Below are 14,999 nucleotides of genomic sequence, written 5' to 3'. Positions count from 1 at the left end.
AAAACTTGATCCGTATAATGACTGCATAATGAAATTATGAACATGCGACATACTTGTAGTTGTATTGGTAATTTAATACAGCTACCTACAAAAGATGAGCAGCTTAGTAGTACTGGTAGTACTGCAAGAATTTTTAGGATCCATACTTAAACGCACTGAAATGCAAATAATTAAATATTTTTAAATTGAATTTTTTTTGCAGATATTTGTTTGAAATTTGTGATTTACCTCAAAAGTTAAATAAATCTTTTATTTTAATTTTGTCTAAACCACAGCCATGAGAAGGACTGTAATTTACTTTGTAATTCACGTTTGAGAAATGTCTGGGATTCATCTCTGAAAATTATTTAAACTTTTTTTTTTTTAAACTGCTGATCAAGTTTCTGTTAGTCAACATAATCACTTTACTGATTATTCCAGCTGTGCTTGTATTGACTGTTCAGTTTCATTTGTAACATAAAATCTCCGGCAGAACCAGCTCACGGAGGGTCAGTCATCTGCCGTGCCTGGTTGGGGCCCCCAACTTGGGGGTGAGTGGAAGGAGACAGGACAAAAGACATGTTGTGGAAGAGAGCCACAGATTAATAACTAATAATTAAATGCAGAGTGGGGTATAAACACAGAATGGAAAGAGTGAAGAAGCATCAGTGCATCAAGGGAACCTCCCAGCAGCCCAGGCCTATGACAACATAATTAAGGGAGGGTTCAGGGTCACCTGATCCAGCCTTAACTATAAGCTTTATCAAAAAGAAGTTTTAAGCCTAATCTTAAAAATAGAGAGGGCATCTTCCTCCCAAATCCAAGCTGGATTCACGCTTGAAAGCTGAAGGCTATTCTACTTTTAAATACCTTAAGAACCACAAGCAAGCCAGCAGTCTGAGAGTGAAGTGCTCTATTGGGGTGATACTGAATAACTATTCAAACAATGAAATGGTCATAAACTGCAGCAAAAACAGGTAAAAAAAAAAAAAAAATGTACCTAAGAGCAGATCTGCCCCAACTCCTCTACAGTAAGATTTCCCAGCAGAGTTTCATGAACAGTTGTCCTGTGTCACTTTCTTTTGCACCAAAGTGGGTCAAATGGATTCACATTGGTTTTTGCTTCCAACTGGACAGACTAATATCCTGAAAGTTTAACTCTGTGATGATCAAATATTCCCTTAATTATTTTTTTCCATTTACTGAACATGGGAGGAACAAAAACTATACGGACCTCACCTTTACCTGTACGACAAAACAGTAAGATTGAGACAAGAATGGAGGGAGACATTTTTTTAATGCTAAGCCAAAGGGTTTATTACACTTTTCTGCAGAACATGGAAGTCACAAACATAATGGCAACCTCTGAAGTACAGAAATCATAGTCAATATTTTTCAGCAACACACTGAGCAAAAAGTTTTCCAATGATCAAATTTGCAGCTCAGGATGCAGAGAAATCCATTCTTCTATCACATGAATGATAAACAATCCAGGTGTAGCAGGAACAGCTGAACTGATGAATTAAGTGAACTTAAATCATGAATCAGTTCTTCAGCGACAGTTTGACAGAATTACTACTATCTGGATTTAAATGACATTGATGCAGTTTTATAGTTTTAAATCTTCTGATTCAGAGGGCTGGTAACAATTAGAGAAAAAGTATGATTGAAATTGTAACCAAATCAGCAAACACAACCACAAATAAACCTAATCTGGACATGTGAAACGTTGTAGTAAGGTTTGACTGAGCTACACCTCAGTAACATGCAGTGAGGAGAAAACCCATGCAAGTGAATTAATCTGTCGTGCTTACAGTTACTAACAAAGGAGAGAGGTTAGGAGGTCACAAGTCTGACAGACCAGGTTTGTTGCTATAGCTATAATGAATACAGTGCACTGATTTAAACATCCTTCACTGTGTGTTCAGATGCTAAATAAAGTGAGGACTAAAAGTCTCATTTGAACTGGATTTCATTCTTCAGGGGAGGCAGTAGGTGGTTAAAAAATACAATTAAAGCAGAAGTTTTCTATTGTGTCAATGAAATGTCTGAATTTTAAATTCAACTTGACTGTTCTTCAACCTTTTTACAAGTCTGCTCAATATAAAGTAATCTGGTGATGGAAACCACAGCTTTTAGCAGAGTGAGATCATGTAAAAGCTCACCCAACGGGCTACTGGGGGGATGTTATTAGATTGACAGACTCAGAGCCCATACCTCCCCTCTACTTTTCCTTACCACTTTGCCTTGACCTTGATGAAAAGGTCAGAGAGTTGCAGTTTGGTCAAATTAGGAAAAAAATGGACAAAACTCAAAGCAAACTTTTGCATCTGATGCAGGTACTGACACTCCTGATTACATTTTATCACCATTAAAAGTATGCAGAATTGGCCATGATTGCAATCACTATAGGCACAGACACAGCTACCAAAGGATAAATTCATACTGAAGAAAAGTTAAAAATGTGAGTGAGTATTTCTCCTCTAAGATTTCTCAGCTGATTTATGGCTAATATAAATGACAAACAGCTTGAATTATATTCTCCCATCAATCTAATTATTCTGCTTGAAGACTGAATCGATCAAAACTACATGATTGTTAAAGCGCTGTTTGGAATAATGTCTTCATGTCCCACCTCCCCTTGTACGGTTAATCCTGCCCAAATGAGGCTCATTATAATTAGACCGTAGTATTCAATAGGAAGTGTATGCACAGACAAAAACAGTAGGAACTCAAAGAGCGCACACACTGTGGAGGACAGAGAGGACAATGCCTACAAACACCCAAAACAAATAAATATGTCAAGTATAAAACTCTGGGAAACACTGTTCCCGATAAGTTGTTCCACCTTTCAAGTGAAATATGAGAGACACTGCTCTCGATAAATACACATATACAAAAAACACACACAATGGTAGGCAAAAACTACCGTCACTGTTTATCATTATGGAAGACACTGCTCCCGATAATGAGTTTTAATTATGGAAGGCACTGCTCCCGATAATGCGTTACGATCTCATTAAATGCTCCAAAGTAGAGTGTGCAACATAAATGTCTCTTTTGCAAATTATGTAACCAATCAGCTCAGGGGATTTAATTTTGTGCCTGTGGCTTTTGTTTTCTAAATTTTAAATGTGACATTCCCTTTGCCACCAATTGCAGAATAAATCCACTTAAATACTTTTTTTTTTTTTTTAAACCACAAGTAAAGAGATAATTTTCCACAGTATTCAGACAGTTTTTGTTTTCCTGCCAGCTCTAGTCTGGCTTTGGAAAAAAAAAAAACAGTGAAAAACTGACTTGGCCTCTACAAAGATACAAATTTTCTACCCTTAATTTCTCCCTTCTAAAAGAGGAAAGTCATTTTTGGCCATCTCTGAAAACCTGCTGTTTCAAGAGCTCCAGGCTGAAGGATGAAACAGAGGGCAGAAAGGAGCCTAATTTTACCAGGCTCTGTTTTTTCAGCAATAATTGGAGTCATTTTTGTAGCAGATGCTGCTGTAGGTTTTGACAGTATAACAGTCATAATTATGGAAGGCACTGCTTCCGATAACGTCGTATAAAAAGACAAGCTTTATAGTGGACACTGCCACTGATAAATAACAATAATAATAATAATAAAAAAACAAGTACAAATAAGGTCTTTCAGTGCTCTGATGGCAAGTGGCCGCAGCAAGAGCTTTGACGGAGTTGGCATGTCAGAGAGGAGGTGGATTTGTCAGTAGCGTGTAATTTTTTTCAAGTAGTGCTTGTTCACAGTTTTTTAGCTCTATGTTAAATACTTTTTCCATCTCTTTGAGGATTTTTGTGAAATTCATTTTTGAACATAAGCCTGTATATGAAAGATGGGGCTTCTGACTAACGACTTGTGCTTTTAAGTGCTGATACTGGAGCGCTACGCTTTCACCTCAAATTTACTTTAAAAAAACAAAAACAAAACAAAAAAAAAACCCGCACATGCAAACAACTGCCACCCTCGCATCTCTGCATCCCTGATTTAAATTTCTTCATCGAGGTCCCAGATGTCTCCCACCATGGCATTGGCACATCCCTGCAAGTTCCAGGTGGCCAGGGCCAGCTGGGTGCGGAGCTCGTCCATGTCAGTGGCCTCAGAGATGGACGCCAGAGTGTGGGAGCCCCGCCCAAACAGGAGGTGACGGAAGGGAACCTCGACAGGGGACACATACGGAGACAGGAGGTTGTGCTCGACCTATAATTTAAAAAACAAAGATTTCACTGAATCGGAAACTACAGAATTCCCTGCTCTGATTATTCTTGTAGCTCCAGAAAACTCTGCAATATAAATTGCTACAAGCGCTACAAACAAGCGACCAATGCTACTGTCAGACATGTCCATTATTTACCACATCTAAATTAGAAGAATGCTAGAATAGGTGTAGGAAGTGTTTTTACCTCTGAACATTTCTGAAATGTTGCACTACTAAATAGTAAAATGTAGCTTCTACCTCCTGCTGTTTGTTTACAGTAGTATGGCAGTTCACTCTGTAATGTAAAGACCTCAACACAATCTTCATTATGAAAGCTCAGATAGACTGAGCTTAATATTCCCAGAGCAGAATAATTTTCCTAAATGGAGAAAACTCTTAGGCCACAGATGTTTTCCATGCCTGTCAATCTCACACTTGAGCTTCATGTATTACAGATTGTAAAGCTGAGGCATGAGCAGGAAGAGAGCAGAGTCAGACTGAGGCTCAGCAAACCTGAATGAAGGGGCACTGAGCACTAAATCTCTATATAAATGTAACTATTTTTTATTACACATTTCAGAGATGCTGGTATTTTTTTGTTTGTTTACTGACTCCATGTGGATGCTATGAACACTGAACTGAATTCAAGTCGAAAATATGACAACACAGCAGAAGCATTGCAGTGCAGGCATTACCCTCATGATCCTGTCGTTGAGGATTCGACAGGCCTCTTTGTCATCCAAGTTGGTGCTGGCGATGTCATCGTAGATGCCTCGAGCAGCGCGCTGGAAGGAGCCTCGCGCGCGGTTCAACCAGTTGGGACTCAAATCCTTTAGCTTACCAGACTTTAAAAAAAACAAACAAAAAAAAAAACATTAACATATTCAGTCACATATGAAATTCATAAACTAAAAAAAAAAAAACACAAAAGGAGTCAAACAAAAGAGCACTGACCTGTGAGAGCCGCTGGATGTGTCTATAGACTTGGACCACAGCCTTGGTGAGGGTGTTGCTGTATCTGTTCATGTCCAAGCTCAGCAGGTGGTCATGAACCAGGTGCAGAGCCATCTGACCGGCAAACTGCGCCGCCGCCACCGTGATCTCGCCGGTCCGTTGGTTGGTTTTATAACTGAGCTGCTCCACGTTGTCCAAGTGGGTGCCATAATAAGTGTAGACCTCAGACTTCAAAGGGCAACAAACAGTCAATATACAGAGGAGTGTTTTCTTATTGACAAGCAGATGTTAACTATTCATCGATTTAATAAAACAAAATAAAATAACTCACATTGGGTGTGATGAAGTGGAAGGAGACAGAGGGAATTCCAGAGAAAGCCAAGAAGGGATAGGCTGGGTCATCTATAGTCATCGGCCTCATTCTGCATGCAGGAAAATATAAAGTTATTGTGCATGGGGAAAAAAATTGGGGGAGAGAGAAAAAAAAAAAAGACCCATCATTAATGTTGGTATCATCCTATGATTAATGAAAATATAAAATCAATGTAGAAGTCAGGATAACATTGCAGCCCCATTTCATAACAGAAAATGATCAAATTTCAGGGATACTTTAACTGCTTCAATACAAAACCTAACAGTTTTCATCCTAAAACAAAAATTTTTAAACTGCATCTTTACAGAATACTAAAAAAAAAAAAAAAAAAAAAAAATCCATTGTTTTAATACTAGATCATGACCAGCTAGTTAAATAAGTGAATGGGTGCAATCTAAGAATCAGTCTCAATCCATAGGAAGGTCTATACATGTGCAGTTACTTCTACCTAAATATTACTTGTGTGACTTTCATACAGGATCATAATTAGTTTCACTTTCATGCACTGATTTATTTTACTATACTGGTTACTTACACATTAGCCTCCCACTTGGTTTTTCCTGCCATGTTGTACATAGTTTCAGCACTAAAAGGACTATTCACCTGTAAGAACAAGGCAGAATAAAGTCAGAACAAACTCAACCGGTTTCTACAGAACCCGGACCACCATGAATCCATGCTTTACCTCTTTCATTGTGGTCTCAAGGAGGCTGTAGAGCAGCGGACTCGCTGAGGCCATAAAGCCTCCCTTACCTTGTAAAGAAAAAACAGTCAACCCACAAATACAGCAATTTGAGTGCCAGGATCTCCTGCATTTTCATGTAAACTGTACATACCCATGACCACACCATCCAGGCTTATGTAGGTGAAGACACTTTTGTCAATAGAGGCCATGTAACCCTAAAAACAGAGACGTGTTAAGACAGGGATGCCATGAAGAAAGAAATTTCTTTCAAGAATATACAGTTTTTACCTCCAGCCACTCGGTGGCGCCAATACTTCCATACTCTCCTGCGCTCCAGCTTGCAAACACCAGGCTCCTCCTGGGCCTGAACCCATCTATAGAGGACATACACACCAAATCATAAAATCGTGACACAAAACTGTGTTTCAGTTCCTTTACGGTCAAGAAACTCAATACCCTGTCTGACTGTTTCCACACTTAGAGAACTGAAACCACACTGAAGGAACTATTCATTTCAATACCCAAAACAAATACAGTAAATGCATCTTGTTGTTACTTATTACAATGAGTACTACTAATAGAACTGAATAAAGTCTGGAACATGTCACTGAGATTAAAGAGAAACTGCAGTACACTGGTTAAAATAACCTCTCCTGATAACCTCTCTCTCTGTCTCACCATCCCGAACATCATTTTATTTTGGACCATTATATTTTGCTCTTATTCCTTACCATTCTCCACCATCTCATGGAAAGCCTTGGCCAGCTCCGTTAGTACTGAAGTGCCAACAGTGGCTCTGGTGTAACCGCTACCCCAGGCGTCCCTCTGAGCTCCCAGGACAATGTAGCGATCTGCAGTTTTACACACAAATCCATCTTAGCACACCACACGTCTCGCATTGCAACAAAGCAAAAGTTATGTCACTGTAAATCAAAGTTTAGTCCTACCGGGATCATCGAATCCTTTGATCACCCCAAACACGTTATGGAGCTCCTTGTTGACCAGCACATTGTTCACCTCCACAGTGATGTTCTCGACGCCTCCCAGGCTGTAAATCACTGACTTGAAACTACCTTTAAATCCACTTGCAGCATCTGGTTCAGGACCGCCAATTTTCCTAGAAGAGGACAGATGGAAAGTTTTACAACTGTGGACATTTTTACCTTTATTTTGAATGAATGAAAAGAAAAGTTTAAGATTTGTGCATTATGAATGGTAAGAAAAACAGATCCAGAATAAACAATGCAGTATTGTAAACAAAGTTTGACCTCAGTCCTACAATAGGTTTTTATAATTCCAGCAAAATATGGGATTTATATGGATATCAAGAAGTCACAGCTGAAGGGTCCATGTACTTTTTGGTCATTCGTTTTTCCGTTTTGAGAACCGATAATGAAAAACAAAAAATGGATTCAGCAGCATGAAGTTGTAGAGAAGGTTTTTTTCCTTTTTTGCCAACATAGACTGGGAGTTGAGTGCATCAGCAAAGACAGCAGTAAAATACACTGAAGTGCTGCAGGGGTATCATTCAAAATGCTTCCACCACTGAAAAAATAAAAGTATAAATACACTTTAGAGCAGCCAGGCGACACAGACGTCCAGACCTGAAATTGGTGCCACGACAACCTGGTTACTACAGTAACCAGCCATCTCAAACCAGTCCACTTTCACATTAACGAACACAGCTTTCATCACTGGTCACACAGTGGTTAAACCTGTGGGTCATATGACTGTTTCTTAATCTGTAAAAGGCTGTTTGTGTCTGTATTGTTGTATTTGGTCTTACTGTATAAGTTTTAAAGCAATGTTGCAGGTGATGGTCTGAGCGAGGATTTTGGGGAGGCCAGACGACTGAGTTGGGGGAAACTGGGTGTGGTTGAAGGAAGGGAATCCAGGGGTGTAGGGGTCACCTGAGCCCAGATGGACCTGAAGGGGACATGAAAACAGTAACAAATTTCAGGAAAAATGAATCCACCATCGTTACAAATCAACGCTTTACTGACTACTTTTTTTATTTTGTTTTATAACAGGGTACAAACTCACGTGTCCATAGAGCGCGGTCTCAGATTGATATTCGTAATCCTCAAAATCAGGGAAGATTAGAACAGCAGACGCGCCTTTCTTTCCTGCGTTATCCACCTGAAGGAAAAACAAACAAACCTTTAGCTCAGGTAACAAACCTGCTCAGCAGCCTCCTCACCTCCATCACACTAAGACCTTTTGTTTAAAAAGATATGTCCTTACGTGTTATTTCACGTCTATTTAATGGACAGGAGTCAGAATGGAATGTTTTTAAAATTAAAAAAACCAAAACATCAAAACAAGATGTTCTCAAAGCCATAGGTGATGGCTGATCAATACAAAAGAATCAAACTGTCAACGAGCTGTAACGTTTTCCTCCATTTGAGTGCTAATCTACTGACGAGCATAATGATTTGTCTTTGTAATGCTTCACTGTGCTACCCTACACCCCACAACATCAAGCTCACAAACCTGCTCTGCAAAACTGATCTTTCCGGCACGGACGAGCAGCACGCAGCCTTTCAGCTCAACGTTGTTCTTCTGCACGACGTCCAGGTCCTCTTTACGACCATAGTTGCCATACACCAGTTTGCCCTATGAACACCAATGAGCATGAGTCAGACAGGCCACCAACGCTGGACAACAATTCTTCTTCTTGACAGACAAAAATTTCACCCCCTTTCTATCATGGTTGTGACGATATAGATTAGACAAAATGCATAACAAAATTAATCAAACATTTGAGTTTCTTAATGAGCCGACTGGACGCTTACTGATGTGATAGCAGATTTTAGAGCACATTATCAATATACTTTTCAAATCTTAGAAAGATGAGGCCCAAATCCTGCAGCACGTTGGTTTAAGAGTTACCTGGACCTCTAAGAGGTTTCAGAAAGTGACGAGCACTCCCCATTTCTCTGCCAAAGCTTTTGACTCACCTGAACTCTGCCAGGAACACTGTAGGCCAGAAATCCAGCAAGGTTAAAAACCTCTGCACCAAACTGAACTTTGTTTGGCTTCTGCCTGCAAAGGAGAAGACAAGAACAACATTTAGATTTCTCTGACACATTTTATTTTACAGGTTTGCAATGTCCCAGTCCATTTCTAATCATAAACAAGTCTCCAGGAAACCTCTCTACTCTGATACCACCAAATCCAAATCAGCACATTACAGAGAGGCATAAAGCTTCCCTTTGACTTTGTCACAATCATTTTTAAAAAAATAGCTAAGAGTTACACAGTAACCTGTCTGCCATGGGCAGCTGAACATAGTGGATGTCTGTCCAGGGATCCATCTCCAGTTCCTTGAATCCATCAAAGATGCGGTTTGCCAGACTCATATCTTCATCACTTCCGGCTGAACGGTTGGGCAGATCAAAGCGCCTGCAGAAAAGACATTAAATTTAATTTTTTCTGCCGGTGTCTCAGTTATAATCTCAAAATGACTGCCATCTCTTTCACACGCAGTTCAAACATTTCTGGTAAAAGGCACTGAGATGACTCACTGGCTTAATCAAGAACACATAATGTACTTTATTTTAATTTCCAGTCATCGTGTTTCCAGGAAACTCAGTTCTTTGAAAATAAATAGTGCATTTTCACAATGACAAGGCAGAAGAGAAGATGAGGCTGCATAACAAACTGCTGCCATTCAATGCTGATATTTTGGGGGGATTTCACCTGACAGCAGCGGTTAACTTTCATTTGCACTGAAAGATTAAAAGATGATAAACAATAACTAGTCATAAAATGCAGCCTTTAATACTCTAGACGGTTAAAGAGGGGCTATCCTCACTGTCTTTTATTTTCTCTAGCTGTATAATAAATTAAAAAAAAAAAAAAAAAAAAAAAGAAGTTTTTTTCAACGTTTCCGGGAATCTGGGCAACAACCTTAAAACCACATTAGTCGGCTCCCTCACTGAACAGCTGTGCTATCAAGTCATGCATAAAGGCACCCTTCTCCTCTGCGGTAAAATAAAGCATCTTTTGATTTCATGCATTTACTTATTTATCTCCCATCTACTGCTTTTCACTCATGCATGTCACTAAATCTACAGCTCCTGATTCGAATTGCCCTTGGTACATAATTTTACCTGTAATCATTTCCTTTATTGATTTAGCAGTAGGTTAGTTTGATAAGGCGTGTGCATACTGACGTTGAATCTGTGTTTGGTTTCAGGGTGTGCACATGATCAATGTACCTGAGCGTCTTTTCAAAGGCCTCTTTGGTCATTTTCTTCGCAAGAAGTTGAGAGATGGTCTTGAAGTCCATCTCAACCTCATCTGGAGGTTGCACACCCGGGGCTTGTGTCGGCACAGACTGCTTCCCTGCCGTCTCATTTCTCGGCGGGCTGCAGTTCACTGACTCCACTTGATATTTACGGTGAATGAAATAACCAACCAGATAGCCTGGAAGACAAACAGCATGCACACAAAAACCAGTTAACAGGTACATTAAAAGGGAACTAATATTCCTTTCTTTGGACTTAACAGTTAACAGAAATTGTACAGGTGTCAGAACAGACCACGTTTTATCCATTAGGTTGATCTAACAAAAATAATTTAAAGCTCACATATAAAACAAGTCTTCAGAGTTGGCCGAGCAGCTTAACATACCAGTGATAAATATCAGCAGGGTTCCCAGGACAAGGTAGGCAATGCTACGGCGACTACGATTTGGAAGTGCTGGCCTGAAGCTCGGAGAGCCCCCGGCCTCCACTTCTGTGATTTCCTCAGTGCCATCGTCAGACAGTTTGACCTCAGCGTGCCTTTCTCCGCTGTCTGTCGGCTGCAGGGTGAACCTGCTGTAACGTACGCTTTTAACCTGGAGAAGATAAGAGTGAAAACCGTGAGAGCAATGTGTTCCAGATTCAGCTGCTGCACGAGAGCAAAAGCTGAAGAGTGGTCACAAAGGTCCAGTTATTGAAAATGAAACATAATGCAAAATATAAGCTCTGAACGTACCACCCCGTTAAACGCCGACCTCATTTGATCCATCGCTGCCGTTTCTTGCTGTTGTTTTAAGAACAGGACACAGGACAAAGATGCAATGATGCTGTGAGCAGCAACTCAAGGGAGCAGATGCAAAACAGGAAGTCAGAACAGGCCAGGAAAAAAAAAAAAAAAAAAGGGGGGGGGGGGGGTGAGGACGTGCAGCAAGTCAAGTAACAGAGCTGCCATTCAGGGAATAAAGTGCTGCAGGGTGGAGTGTTTCCTCTATAAACAGGCCCACTGATTTATTGTGGAGGGGAGCAGACTAACGGCGTTAAAAAAAAAAAAAAAACATATTTATATACAGTATTCTGTATGTCTTGTTGGTAATCTGTGTGTATAGGATAACACAGGATTTGTCCCACTTTGCTTTTCTGGCTGTTTTGGGGGGGGACAAGGCTGCAAATATGTTCAGGAAGAGTGACGACAATACTGGAGGAGACACAAATCCCGAGGGGAATGTGTGAGGAAGGACATCCAGTGTTAAAGAAAAAGAAATTGCCAAATCAAACGTGCAGGGGGGTATCCACTGTGGAATAAGGGAGCTTCTACAATATAACCTTTAGCTCTTCCTTAAAAACCTGATGAAGACCAAGTTAAATATTTACAAAATTATTCTGATTTAAAAATTGTGCAGCAAATGTAGAGTCATACCAATCAACAAATTCACAGACATAACTGACTGAGCCAGTTTTCAAGTGAAACAAGGATAAAGGACAGTGTCCAGTTGCACTACTTACTGTGCCATCTGTAAAATTTTATGACCTTACCAATGCTGTTGTCTGCCTGGCTGTGCTTCATTATTGAACTCTCTCCTATTTACACTATTTATTGGAGAATGAGTAAGGTTGGACGGTTGTTTATGCACTTTGGTCCCTTTGGAAAAATATTCTGGTCAACTAGAAACTACATGGAAGAATGACAAAGCTGACTTGACTTCACTTAAAATAATATTCCTCTGTGGTTTGAAACTGCCAACCAATACCAACTTTTAGAGAGTACAAAAATCCACATCTGTGCACTGTTTGATTACACCGTATGTTTCCGCTTTGCACCCCGCTCATCTACAACATCCCGGCTGTAAAACCAGGGGCAGCCGGCATGAGCTGCACAACATCTCAGATCCAGCAGCTGACCAGTAACACACTGGCAATGTTTTAACTGCCTAGTCAACTTACAGCAAAGTGATGGTGCTCTGCTACACCTGCTGCTGTAGTGTAGGGTGTAGTGTGTGTCTCTCTGCTGGAGAAACTATGTGAAGACACCATTTCTAAATGCCAACCTTTAAATCCAACTATAAAAATGTACACAGCCGATCTTGTTTGGGGGTTTACAGATCACATAAAGCCAGAAACAAAGGTTAAAAAGGCGTTTTATCTACAACAACTCTATTTGTCACAATAAAGGAGTCCCATCTTTCATTTTTAAAATGTCTCAGATGACCACTAACTGGTCTGAACTTCAAGTCCTCAAAACACCAACAGATAAAAATAAAAGCCGAATAACCTCAAGACGACGCGAACTTCAGCTTTTGTTTCCACACAACAAAAAACATTTCATCACTTTCTGTTGCATTTAAAAACACTCAGAAGTTAAGAAGAAACTGACTATTATTCTTGTCTGCTTCCTCATAGCTGTTGTTTGTACTAATCTTGTACTAATCCTTCAGGTTAAGCATTCCACAGTTTACTGGAAGAGGAAATCTGATTCTTACTTGAGATAAAGCTTGTTTAAAATCATCTTATGGTTTCTCTTTCTCCTTTGTTTTCAGCTTTTTAAAAAAAAAAAAAAAAAAAAGTATAGCCTGACAGATCATGCCATGCCTTTCAAAGATATGCTGTCTGCCTGCAGAAAATACTTCCTGTTACAAACAGCCTGATAGTTGCAGTATAATCACTCATATGTAGTTTAATAGGAATCTTGCAATAAATCCTCCTTCCATTAACGTTCACCTCTTTTTATAAAACACCAGAGTTGGTTGATTCAACACCATCACTGACATTTACTGTATTCATTCATTTTTTTTTTTTTTTTTTGGTCTAACCTTACTGATTAAACTAGGCTAAAAGTATACACAGGAAGAGACAGCTAAGTGAGATGGTGGGATAAGAATCTGTAAACTGTAGGCTGCTCATTGCAGGGTTGCTGGAAACTGTTTCACTGTTAAACTAATTATATTGCCTTTAACATTTTACAAGGAAGTCAGCTTATTTTTCATCTCTCGTAAAGTTGCTGCTGAGTTGTAGGTGCACTAGTTTCTGAGATAATATATCAGAAATTAGAAAAAACTGCCATCGAAGTATCCTAAAGCCCGATGCGGCAGATATGGCAGTGATGTAAAACAACGGAAGTCAGAATATCCTCAGGCTCTTTTTCTTTTTCTGAGGCTAGAACAAAAAATTATCACATTTTTCATTAATAAAATAGATTTTAACTGTATTTTAACTGAAAAATGATTCAGCACTAAACCATTTGTGGCAATCTTATTTATATTTATAAAATATCCACTGACTGCAGCTCAAACCAACTTCTTACGGCATTTTTAAACAGTACAAATAAACGACAACGAGCTGCAGGTGAAAATGGTTTTTCAAAGAACCTGCTAGGGACTGGTTTCAGGAGGTTACATCTTGTAAGTCCAGGTGGATTTAGAAACTACCTGCAGGCCCCACTGAGATGCCTCAAATCTTATTTTTATTCATTCATTTTCTGAGGAGAGGCTTTCGAGGTCTTTCAGCAGGGAATACTGATCATAAACACTCGTACTAACAAAGCAAAAGGAAGAGGATTTAATATTTCTTTTACGGATAACTAGAACAGCAAAACCTTGTGGTGGAGCCTGCAAACAGGAAAATCCAGGTGACATTGTTCATCATTAAGCTAGTTAGCAAACGGCTGCCTAGCACGCCTGCAAGTTCATTGCTTCACGAAAGTCACGTAAAACGCGCCGCAGCTAAAGAAAATGGTGACTTTTTAAAGCGAAAAACGAAATAATACATAACTGATTAATATAAGATCAAAGTGAGGAATCTCACGTTCTCGACACTCCGCAAAACCCCGCTGCTTCCTGGTAGAGTCTCCTCCACTGAGAATATAGAGCATAAAAGAAGTACCCTACGTAAGTGGCCCACGTGATAGGTTACGGCGTAGATTTCCCGGGGAAGCATAAGGCTGTGGCATTTCCGGCTCTCAGCGCAGTGTCGAAACGCACATGCGGACACCTACAGGGAGTGGACGTGCTTAGTAATTTGTCCTGGAAAGACCTGGAAAAACGAAGCATTGAAGATTTTCATCCAGTTGGTTCAAAGAGAAAAATTAATTAATTTTAAAAAGTTTAATCCTAATTATTTTTTTATTTATTATGATAATAATACATTTATATGTAAAATATTTTTTCTATGAATTTGTGGAAGTTATGGTAATAGAAATAAAACAGATAAATGAGCAATAGTAAAATGTCCTAGACATGCTAAAAAATTTTAAATGCATTATGGATGAAGTTTATAATTTTAATTTACACAAATCAAGCTTTATTTTTTCATCATTTCAGGAACATTTAACCTCCTGAGACCTGAGCTCCTGTTTGTGATGCATTTTATTTTAATCTCTCCTAAATATTTGTGATTAGATGGACCTGATATGTATATAAATTAAGCTTCCTCTTCAAACAAGAAGTTGTATTTTGTTACATGGTTGTTACATATTTTTGTCCACAGATGGGGGCAATTGGTTTATTTTACAGCATAACACAATAAAATCAACATGATGTAACAAAGTATAAAACACT

The 14,999-nt window shown here is 39.3% G+C and overlaps 1 protein-coding gene across 2 annotated transcripts; it reads right to left on the bottom strand.

Moving 5' to 3' along the window:
- Positions 1–1,285: 1,285 nt before the first annotated feature.
- tfr1b (transferrin receptor 1b) lies at positions 1,286–14,300 on the bottom strand. Of its 2 annotated transcripts, none has more exons than XM_030756632.1 (19): positions 14,248–14,300; positions 11,186–11,233; positions 10,838–11,045; positions 10,423–10,630; positions 9,467–9,604; positions 9,160–9,244; positions 8,693–8,815; positions 8,243–8,338; positions 7,986–8,125; positions 7,147–7,316; positions 6,931–7,050; positions 6,488–6,573; positions 6,351–6,414; positions 6,200–6,267; positions 6,050–6,117; positions 5,473–5,563; positions 5,142–5,369; positions 4,883–5,032; positions 1,286–4,189 (listed from the first exon to the last, which is right to left on the bottom strand). In XM_030756632.1, exons 2-19 carry the CDS (start codon positions 11,216–11,218, stop codon positions 3,977–3,979), a joined length of 2,289 nt encoding a protein of 762 aa, XP_030612492.1. In that variant the 5' UTR covers positions 11,219–11,233; positions 14,248–14,300; the 3' UTR covers positions 1,286–3,976. The 2 variants fall into 2 exon arrangements, with proteins under 2 accessions (XP_030612492.1, XP_030612493.1); XM_030756633.1 differs by having other exon boundaries at positions 3,977–4,189; positions 14,215–14,286.
- Positions 14,301–14,999: the final 699 nt, after the last annotated feature.

This window comes from Archocentrus centrarchus, chromosome 20, assembly GCF_007364275.1.
Source record: "Archocentrus centrarchus isolate MPI-CPG fArcCen1 chromosome 20, fArcCen1, whole genome shotgun sequence".
Taxonomy (NCBI): Eukaryota; Metazoa; Chordata; class Actinopteri; order Cichliformes; family Cichlidae; genus Archocentrus; species Archocentrus centrarchus.
The sequence above is the reverse complement of the archived record's forward strand: the minus strand, read 5'-3'. Positions and strand labels throughout refer to the sequence as shown.

Excerpts from the sequence above, each read along its gene's own strand:
- tfr1b (XM_030756632.1), bottom strand. The coding sequence starts at position 11,218 with ATGGATCAAATGAGGTCGGCGTTTAACGGGGTG. Across the intron at positions 7,317-7,985 it reads ATTGCTTTAAAACTTATACA|GAAAATTGGCGGTCCTGAAC; the intron begins GTAAGACCAAAT and ends GTCCTCTTCTAG. Across the intron at positions 7,051-7,146 it reads CAAAGGATTCGATGATCCCG|ATCGCTACATTGTCCTGGGA; the intron begins GTAGGACTAAAC and ends GTAAAACTGCAG.